The sequence below is a fragment of the Onychostoma macrolepis genome, chromosome 15 (assembly GCF_012432095.1).
Source record: "Onychostoma macrolepis isolate SWU-2019 chromosome 15, ASM1243209v1, whole genome shotgun sequence".
In the NCBI taxonomy this organism is placed as follows: Eukaryota; Metazoa; Chordata; class Actinopteri; order Cypriniformes; family Cyprinidae; genus Onychostoma; species Onychostoma macrolepis.
The window spans coordinates 21,137,057-21,148,111 of NC_081169.1; the positions used below are offsets into that span (position 1 = coordinate 21,137,057).

Here is an 11,055-nt window from a genome sequence, read left to right on the forward strand (position 1 = left end):
ACATATTGACATGCAATGATTACATTCAGCTGTTGCTGATTGCAGCGTGAGTATAAATAGGCAGCAGGTGCAACTCATACCCAGGTTTTTGCTGAGGAGCCGAGCCGGTAATCCAGTTCAAGATTGGCTAACACTAGAAAAATGCACCCATTCTTTTTGGAAAAGGAACATTGCGGAAGCCCCAGCCCCATTATACTAACAGTGTAATAGATATTTAAAGTGATCTGTTACCACAGCATATTTAAACAACTACATTCTCACTTAAAAACTTTTAAAAAGTGACAAAAAGTTTAATTGGGTTTGGTTCTCCGCCATGAAGCTCATGAAATGCTGCAAGCGGACTAATACAATCATTGAAACAGTTCCCGTATGATACTGGTAGAATCTTACATGGCTGGAAATACCTATCAGCCTATAAGATTTGAAGGCCAGTGTTTTATTTTATTTTAGTGAAAACTATTAGATGTGTTTCTAAAAACTATAAATCAAATGTCCCAGTGGAATATCATTTGCACCCCTTTATATTTGTTTTTATTATTAATAATATTTAAGTCAGTAGCTGTACTTTTGCATCTGGTTTCCTTTTTTTTTTTTTTGTCCTAATGCAATGATTTAGAGGTTGGAGAACTACATGGTAATTTTGTCACTGTCTCTGGAGGAACTATGTCATTTGTATTTCAACTATGCCATTGTCTTCGTAATTGGTCAGATATAAATACACATCACCAGCACATCTGAATGTAAAGGGACAGAATGTACTTTAACAGTAGCCTGTGAAAGAAGTGTGACAGGTTTGCTTCTCTTTATTCATAATAATGTTTTTTTTAAACCATCCAGTTATTGCTATTATTATAATTATAGTATATTCTTATAATATTAAATGAAATGTTTTCTACATACAGCAAAGAAGTCCCATATCGAGGGACTGATATTCATCATGTCAGTGGGAAACATCAGCTTTATAAAGGATTTTGTGATAGTTGGCTTTCCTGGACTTCAGCCTCATTACTATGGACTTGTATCCGCACTTCTATTTTTTGTTTATGTGTTTACATTGGTGGGAAATGCTTTATTGTTTATGTTGTTTGTAACGACTAAGAGCCTTCATAAACCTGTTTACTATTTCATTATAAATCTAGTCGTGTGTGATGTACTTTTCAGCACTACAACATTACCAAAGATAATCAGCAGGTACTGGTTTCAAGATGGAACCATTTCATTCTTGGGTTGTTTTGTTCAGATGTTCTTTGTGCATTATTTTGGCAGTGTCTGTTCAGTTATTCTGGCAGTAATTGCTATAGACCGCTATGCAGCAATTTGTTATCCGCTTCAATATCATAGCATCATGACAAACCAAAATGTACTCATTCTGTTCTTTGGCTCTTGGATTGTGGGTTTGCTAGGCCCCGTGGCAATAGTCATTCGTGCTTATCCTCTCCCTTACTGTGCAGAAAACTCAATTATACACTGTTACTGTGATCATGTTTCCATCACATCACTGGCATGCACTGACAGATCACTGTATGGTATTCCAGCCCTCATCTATGCCTTTACAATACTGTTGGTGCCCTTTGCTGTTATTATATTCTCTTACTGCTCTATCTTCGTAGCAGTTATGCAGATCTCAGGTACTCAAGGAAGAATGAAGACTTTCTCCACCTGCAGTCCTCAGCTCATCATAATTGCTCTTTTTTTCCTACCCAGGTTATTTAATTATTTGTCTGGCAACATTGGTATAAAGTTCAGCACTGATTTGCGATTAGTAATTATTATGATGTATAGCTTGTTACCACCCATGATCAACCCCGTGATTTATTGTTTGAGAACAGAAGAAGTCAAAAAGTTACTAATTAGACAATTTCAAAAGAAACAAATTGGTATTCCTTTACGGTCAATCTGATGTGCTTTATTTAATGAGGTGGCCAAACTGTTGCCTTTGTCATAAGGTCCTCATCTCTAGATATCTCTATATTACAAAACATACACCGTATTCCAGCTAGACTGAATGCCAAGAACACTAATATAAGTCTTTTTTTAGAAGGGCTCCAGACAATTGATTTTATCCTCATGAAATTAAGAATCTTTTTGCACCTTCTGCTGTAACATTACTTACAGGGCTAATAATATATTGTAGACAATATGGTCATTTTATTATGATAATTTATGCAACAGGTAGGCCTAAAATAACTTTTTCCACTCTGCTGCTCAAATATACTTTAATTAATCGTATACATCACATAAATGCATATAAATTCATTATGTAATGTAATACAATTATATAGATAAAAATGTGAATGATATGCCATATTGTTATGATTCAGGATGACCTCTCTGAGTGGTTCTAATTTTTTGTCATAGTTTCTGTTAATATTGCAGAGAAAACTGGCTTCTGTTGTTGAACATGTTGTAATTGTTGTTGATTATATTCTTTGTTATAGTTTAGGAAATTCTGTGTGTACATGACAAACTTTAGCGCAGCACATCAGAAAACTTTATGTAAATAAACCAGAAAACTGTAACGAGTGAGAATGCCAGCATTTTCTTGTGCACTGGAAAAGTTTTTCATTTGCACATAAGAGTATTTTAAGTTTTTTCTTTTCTTTTTTCAGTGAATGTCACTTTAAAGACTCTATACTTTCATTCATTACATGCTAAAGCACTATCACCATTATACTGATGGATAAAATTGGATGCCCCATGCTATTCGTTGCAACTCTCACACATAGCCGTCTAATGAAATGTGTTTTAAATAACAGGGGTGCTTGAAAACTGTGTTAATAAAAAGGTTCAAAACCTCTTGCAACAACCTGAATCATTTGTGTGTTCCTTCTAACTGTACAGTGCTGCTCAGTATTATCAGAAAATATGGCAAGTGGCAATTCTGACACAATGAGAAAGATTATATATCCTATATGACACATCTGCTGTAATGCCAAAGTGTGCCAGAATCTAGTTATTTAATCCAGAAGTATCTAACAAAAAATTAATCTACCGTGAAAAGTAACACCTTTTAAACACAACAACTGGTCCCACCTCAGAGGTCATGACCTTTTCGACTGCTTTCAAAAAAAATGGCATGTTATGTGTTCAGTTGATATTCCATGAGCACACTGTGAAGTTAGACTGTTGACTACTGTCATTTTGAACCTGTATACTGATATTTCTTTATAGTTGTATGAGCATTTATGATTCCTGTATGGTGTGTTTGGTACTTTTTTTCTTTTCTTTTTTTTTCGTTTTTTCAGTTTGGCAACAGTAGCCACAATAAACTTTGTGGAGGTAAAAACTGTAAAAATTATTCAAGAATATTCTTTCATGTTCCATGTTAAAAATGATTGCATATGGGTTTGGAATGACATGAGGGTGAGCAAATAATGACAGAACTAGTTGTTCCTGCTGTCACTGCTCCTGGAGGAACGACATCTTCATAATTTCCATGTCAGATATAAACAAACTGACACCAGCACATCTCAGTGTAAGGAGCAGAATGTACTTTAACAGTAGGCTGTGAAACAAGTGTGGCAGGTTGCTTCTCTTCTTTCTTTATTATTATTTGTTAAACTATCTAGCTATAATTATATAGTGGTATTTTTTCATTTATTTTTAATTTTTTATTATAAAATCAAAATACTCTTTTTTTAGTGTATTTTTTGGTGAAGTTGTAAATATTGTACTAATATTAAATACTGATTTTTCAAACAGAAGATGAAAAGGCACTTTAAATATTTTTCTAAGGACTAATATTCATCATGCCAGTGGGAAACATCAGCTTTGTAAAGGATTTTGTCATAGTCGGCTTTCCTGGACTTCAGCCTCATTATTATGCCTTTGTATCAGCACTTCTGTTTTTTGTCTATGTTTGTACATTGGCTGGAAATGCTATATTTTTTATTTTGTTTGTAATGACTAAGAGCCTTCAGAAACCTGTTTATTATTGCATTATAAATCTAGTCGTGTGTGATGTACTATTCAGCACCACAACATTACCAAAGATAATCAGCAGGTACTGGTTTCAAGATGGAACCATTTCATTCTTGGGTTGTTTTGTTCAGATGTTCTTTGTGCATTATTTAGGTGGTGTTGGTTCTTATGTTCTGGCTGTAATGGCTATAGATCGCTATGCAGCAATTTGTTACCCACTTCAATATCATAGTCTCATGACAAACCAAATAGTACTCAATCTTATACTGGGCTGTTGGATTTTGGCTTTAGTGGGTCCTTTAATGATAGTCATTCGTGCTTATCCTCTTCCTTATTGTGCAGAAAACACCATTATACACTGTTACTGTGATCATGTTTCCATCACAACACTGGCATGCACAGACAGATTACTGTATAGCATTCCAGCCCTCATCAATGCTCTTGTAGTGCTGCTTGGCTCTCTTGCTGTTATCGTTTACTCTTACTGCTCCATCTTTGTGGCAGTTATGCGAATTTCAAACACTCAAGGAAGAATGAAGACTTTCTCCACCTGCAGTCCTCAGCTCATCATAATTGCTCTCTTTTTCTTACCCAGGTGTTTTATTTATTTGTCAAGTAACATTGGTATTAAGTTCAGCACTGATTTGCGATTAGTTATTGTTATGATGTATAGCTTGTTGCCGCCCATGATCAACCCCGTCATTTACTGTTTAAGAACAGATGAAGTAAAAAAGATTTTAAGAAGTCAATTTCAGAAGAGGAAAATTGCCACGTCTTTACATTTGCTCTGATCTGTTATATTTAATAAGTTAGACTACAATGTTGCAGAAAAAGTGGCTTATGCTGAACATTGTTATATACATATAATATGTATACAGCAGATATTAAACTTTGCAGGAATTCTATTTTTTTTTTCTGAGTACTGATAAAAAAGTTCTGACTACATTTTTTGTATGCATGTAAAAGTCAACATGCAAATCCAACTTTAGGAGCTCTGTACTTATTGTACATACTTTATTCAATAATACTTCCAATGTCACCATTTTACTGATAGATAAATTTGGGATTCACCGTTCTTCTTAATGCAGCTCCCAGACTTAGGCAGGCAATGATAACATCAAAAGCAAAAGCAGCACAGAGTATTTTTCACATTGTTATTCAATACACCACACATCTGCTGCAATATGCACCAGAATCTAATTATCTAATTTTATCTGAAATAAAATTAATCTAGCATTAAATGTGGCTCCTATTAAATGTATAAAAGTTGTGGTCCCACCTCAGAGGTCTCAACCTTTTTGACCTTTTTCCAAAAATTAAAATAAAGTCATTATTTTGATGTAATGTATTGAATTGTGTGTATACTATTTTGTAGCTGCAGAGCACAAGCTGTATGGCTTTCATGGTTACTTAATGGAGTGTTTGGTTCTTTTTTTAGAGCTTGACAGCTTATGAACTATTATTATGGGAAAGAGTTAAGTGAACTATATTCAAGAAATTTATTTTGTACTCCATGTTAAAAATTATATCATATGGGTTTGGATTGCCATGAGGGTGAGTAAATGATGAAAGAATTATAATTTGGGTGAACCATTTCTTTAAGAGGTGTAGCCTATTTGATGTCCTCATTCACATTAACAGTAACTGCTGGATTTGCAACAGTAATGCTCATCAAACTGTCAGGGTCAGTTGGTTAAAAACTATAGCAGGAAAATCAGTAAGGGCATCAAATCATCTAAGTTTTTGAATTTTTGATTAAGAATGGCATTTTAGAGATTCTCCCTGGAGGAACTGCGTCATCTGTGTAACAGGCCATGGCCTTCATAATTTACATGTCAGATATAAATAAACTAAGACTAGCATATCTGTAGCCTGTGAAACAAGTGTGGCAGGTTTGCTTCTCTTTTTCCTTTATGGTAATTGCTATTGTTGTTAGAGTGTATTGTACGACATGTACATTATAAAATGAAGATGTAAATTGATGTAAATTTTTGTGCTGCATTAGTTCTGTGAAGGATTTTGTCATAGTCAGCTTTCCTGGACTTCAGCCTCATTACTGTAACGGGGCTGACGAGACATGAGACTTGCGGATCCATGTGCAAGCTTTTATTAAAAGGCATGGTCATAAATACAAGCAGGGTCGAGCAATGGCAAACAGGTCTATCATAGGCAAGGCAAAGAGTAATCCAAAACTGGCCTGGGTCGGTCGACAGCAAACAGTATCCAAAGGGGCTTGACGAGAGAGGTTATCTAAAAATGAAGCAATAGTCCAGGCAGGGGAAACCACAATCCAAAACAGGCAGGGCAAGACTAGGAAAACTATCAGGAGCTCTGTAGAGCAGCTAGAGGAGCGATAAACGCATACAATACTCGGCAGTGAGGGAAAGAAAGTCCAGGGTTTAAATAAGGCATGTAATCAGTGTGTGCGTATGATCAGGTGTGTGTGTGATTAGTGCAATCAGCCGTGTGTGCAATCAGTGCAATGAATGATGGGAAATGGAGTCCAGTGTTATGTATGGTGTGAGAGTCAATGTGGTGAGTGAGTGACCTCTGGTGGTGAATGAACGGAAGTGCAGGGACAGGATTTGTGACAATTACTATGGCCTCGTATCAGCCATTCTGTTTCTTGTTTACATTGATGGGAAACGCTGTATTTTTTTACAGTGATTGTAATGACTAAGAGCCTTCAGAGGCCCGTATATTATTTCATTATAAATCTAGTCGTGTGTGATGTACTATTCAGCACCGCAACTTTACCAAAGATAATCAGCAGGTACTGGTTTCAAGATGGAACCATTTCATTCTTGGGTTGTTTTGTTCAGATGTTCTTTGTGCATTATTTAGGCAATGTTTGTTCAAATGTTCTGGTAGTAATGGCTATGGATCAATACACAGCTATTTGTTATCCACTTCAATATCACAGTATCATGACAAACCAAAATGTATTCATTTTGATCCTTGGCTCTTGGATTTTGAGTTTAGCAGGACCCTTAATGGTAGTCATTCGAGCCTATCCTCTCCCTTACTTTGCAGAAAACACCATTATACACTGTTACTGTGATCATGTCTCCGTTACAACACTGACATGCAGAGACAGATCACTGTATAGTATTCCAGCCCTTATAGTACTGGTGGGTTCCTTTGCTGTTATTATATTTTCTTACTGCTCCATCTTAGTGGCAGTTATGCAAATTTCAAGCACTCAAGGATGGATTAAGACTTTTTCCACCTGCTGTCCTCAGCTCATAATTGCTCTCTTTTTTCTACCCAGGTGTCTTATTTGTTTGGCAATATTGGTATAAGGTACAGTACTGATTTGCGATTACTCATTGTTATGATGTATAACCTACGACCACCTATGATCAACCCCCTGATTTATTGTTTGAGAACAGAAGAGGTAAAAAATATTAAAAAAAAAAAAAACATTTCAAAAGAAACAAATTGGCATTCCTTTACAGTTGCTCTAACATGCTTTATGAATTGAGTTGGACAAACTATAGTCAAGCTCTAGATTGTATCCCAAACATGAAACAGATTCCAGTAAGTGTTGAAAATGGATTGGACAGTTCTAACCAGTCTGGGTACTCTTATCATATTAATTATGTCAACCCAATGATTCACAGACTAAAGAAATCAAAGATGTATTGACAGAAAAAAAAAGGGTAAGAATAATATTGTCACAGATCAGCCAGGCTCATTCACCTCCCAATCACAACGCACTCCATCACCTGAGTATTTCACGAGTTCACACTTACATATAAATAGCTGGAGTATAGTAATGCGTAATTGGCGTGCTGTCCGGGAAAGGGCCCTGAGCTCGGGAATAGCCCAACCCCTAGAGTACCCCCGTAAAAGTGTAGTGAGAGCTCAAGAGTGGAGAAGGGGCGGTGGAGGAATGCTGATTAACCATCAATGGATAGCAGTATGTCAGCTGTATTTATACCTGCGTGTTGATTAACTCGAGTGCATTCCTCTTGTGTTAATTAGGCTAAGTATCTGATGTGCTCCTCCCGAACTTTGTTAATAAAACATCATTAATTGCACGCACCTGCACATCATCAGCACCCTCATCAGCCACCATACAAAAGCACATGACCAGTTCATGGTCCAATCTTGTTCATACAAAGTGGACTCACTCTATGCTATTTGAGTGCTATCTAGAAATGCCTACCTTGTATACTTATCCTTTGGGTCTCCTCCGGTGTGTCTTTGCTCCTCGCTCCAACAATCTGGTCTCTGCTCTTCATCAGAGGTGTGTGCTATCTCCAGTCTCCATTCCACGATCTCCTGCGAAACAAGCAACAAGGTTATACTCCCCATCTATTCAAGAACTGTTTCATTACCCTTGATACTCCCCTGCCATTACCATCTGCCTCAGTTGCTGTCAATAAAGATACCTGTGTATTTTCTAATTCTCTGTCTGAGTCTCCTTCCGTAATGAATATAGTCCATGTACATTGTAGTTTTTTTTTTTTCCATTGCTCTTTACTTTATTTCCTGTTAATTTGTCCTAAATGTTAATTGTGAGATTATGGATATTATGCAGCACTGTTGTTCTTACGTTTCATTTCTTTTCAGAATTTTCCTTTGTATTGTAGTAGAAAAATGCTAACACAAGGCCTGTCACGGTGTACACTCACGAGGGAAGCAAGGAAACGTGGATAAACTCAAAAAATAATCTTTAATCCAGACAAGGCAGGGCAGACACACACAGGAACACCGGGGGTAACGAGTAGACCAGGCGAAAAAGAACTGAACAGACAGGAACTAAATACACAGGATAGTCAAACACAAACAGCTGAATGAGATCATATTAATTAATCAAACTAAATAAGGACAGGAAAATAACCATATATGGACACAAGAGGGCGGGAAACGCACAACACAGGACATAAGGGCTGACAAGGCCAAGCTTTTATTTTGAACCATCCCAGTTAGGTTAATATACTGAAGCCACACGATGGCTGCATCTGAAAACTGAAAAATGCTGCCTTCGGAGATGACGGCTGAAAGTTGTGTTTGGTGGTTAGTTTGTGTGTAAATATATATTTCTGATTAACTTTTTTCACTTTTGATGTTATTTCTAGCGAGAAATGAGTATTATAGTAATTAAATATTTTAGTTATCACCAAAACTCGTTCTATTTTGTTGTAGATAAACCGTTACGCTGCCTCAGAAGCCTGTCCGAAATTAGTTTCATGTGGTGCCTTCGTGCATAAACGCTGCCTGCAAAGTCATTGCCTCATGAGGCAGTAAGGCAGCTGCCTAAGTTTTCAGATGCAGCCAAATACTGACATTGGGCAAGAGCTGTGCAAAATCCTGTCTTCACTGGAAGGCCTTAATATTTCTGCTTTTATGAATGCATGAAAAAACATTTAGGAGTATCCAAATAGGAGTATTTTCTCATATTAGAGAAAATATTTGTTGTATTAGAGTTGTATTTTTTAAAAATTGGTTTGGTACTATTTTCACAAGTAAGGCGTACATTTACAAAACTCTTAGTACGAAACTGCACAGTAAAAACCTGTTAAATGGTTAACGGTAAGTTCCTGTAAAATATACAGGGGGAAAAAAACATAAATTGACGTTCCCAGAATTACCTGCGTTGCATTTCAAATTTTGTTTGAATTTGATGTTTTTTCTTTAAATTAACTATGCTGCTTCTCAGTTTTTTTCTTATCAGTTATGTTTATTAGGATTGTATGTTACATCTAATGTTGTTAAATTAATGTTTATTGCATATTTCAGTTTAATGAGTCTCACCATGATGGTGTTTAGTGTTTGTGTGAATGACACTGTGCACCTTCTATATATGTTATTATTTAAAAGCTGCTTGTGATGGGCTTTGATTCATCATGTTATTTTCTCATCACCACCTGCATTTGGTGTTTATCAGTATATTTCAAAGGTACAAAACAGATTTCAGTACTTTCATAGGTTGGTATATCGGTTAATGAAATGGTATTTAACTGTAAATTTAAGTTAAAACCTAAAATGTTATTACCATATTTTTTTTACGGTAGAGTTCCGGCAACCACAGCTGCGTTTTTTACCGTAGATTTTATGGAAATTATTTTACAGTATGATCACACTTGTAACACCACTAGTCATTCTTTCAAAACCTGATCTCATGATTTCATTGTAGTTGCGCATATTTTCATTCCACATAATCATTGTTTCAGAACACAAGATCATTGTGATATGTATTGAGAACATTTGGTTTAATCACCAAAACACAACAGTAAGATCTTCTTTCAACTTAGTGCTTTTAACAACATAAAATCAATAATGTTTGTAAAACATTTATCCATTGTGTTATCAAAAAGTGTGATGAAGGTATGACATGACCATAAGGTTTTGTGCTGGAACAGAGTTCACTGTCAATGCACTAAATGTCCTCACTTTGCCATTTGACTGAATCTATATTCTAGCTGAATTTTTCAGAAGAAGGGTGAGTTATAGTAATGTGAAGTCTTTACCATGGTAATGCTTCTATATACAGTATCACATGGCACAATGCAATGTAAAATGCTGTATTTGATGCCATCTGTCTCCCTTCTTCTGATATATCTCTGATCAATTCCTCTCCCTTGTGTCCGGCTGTATGTTCACAAATAGCTAAACACACGGTTTTACAGATGAGGACGTCCTCAAAGGAAGGTTTATGTGATTTTGCTTACTTCTGGGTTTGTCCCCAAAATATGGTTACAGTAAGTAGGTACACACACACACACACACACACAGGTTTTCCTATCATTATGGTGACATTCCATGGGAGTAATGGGTTTTATACTGTCTCCCCCTACACTAACCATACTCCTATACCTACCCTTATGAAAATATTTTTTATATTTTTTCTCATTAGACCCAAAAAAAGACAATGATTTCAGATATTGCCATCTTTGTGGGAACATTTTGTCCCCATAAAATAGGGTTTACCTGAACCACACACAACAATAACAACACACATACACACACACACACCCTTACAAAATAGTGGTTATCATCTTCGATAAATCACTTTTAGTGTAAAAATAATTCAGTGCTTTTTGTTATTCCTAAATTGCAATCACGTTCTACAGAAACTAAATATCTATTGAATCCATATCTATAGATTAACAAAATGATTAACTG

The 11,055-nt window shown here is 36.0% G+C and overlaps 2 protein-coding genes and 1 pseudogene across 3 annotated transcripts; all 3 read left to right on the forward strand.

Annotated features, from left to right (window-relative positions):
- Positions 1–98: 98 nt before the first annotated feature.
- Positions 99–2,153, forward strand: LOC131520603 (olfactory receptor 10A3-like). 2 transcript variants are annotated; one of them, XM_058744964.1, is made up of 3 exons: positions 99–201; positions 710–791; positions 903–2,153. In XM_058744964.1, the coding sequence occupies exon 3, from the start codon at positions 938–940 to the stop codon at positions 1,898–1,900; it is 963 nt and encodes a 320-aa protein (XP_058600947.1). In that variant the 5' UTR covers positions 99–201; positions 710–791; positions 903–937; the 3' UTR covers positions 1,901–2,153. The 2 variants fall into 2 exon arrangements, with proteins under 2 accessions (XP_058600947.1, XP_058600946.1); XM_058744963.1 differs by having other exon boundaries at positions 107–791.
- Positions 2,154–2,335: 182 nt separating this feature from the next.
- Positions 2,336–4,959, forward strand: LOC131520595 (olfactory receptor 6N1-like). The gene has a single exon (XM_058744945.1). The coding sequence runs from the start codon at positions 3,750–3,752 to the stop codon at positions 4,710–4,712; it is 963 nt and encodes a 320-aa protein (XP_058600928.1). The 5' UTR covers positions 2,336–3,749; the 3' UTR covers positions 4,713–4,959.
- A 1,835-nt stretch (positions 4,960–6,794) lies between these two features.
- On the forward strand, positions 6,795–7,405 carry LOC131554211 (olfactory receptor 13C8-like; annotated as a pseudogene).
- The last annotated feature ends 3,650 nt before the right edge of the window (positions 7,406–11,055 follow it).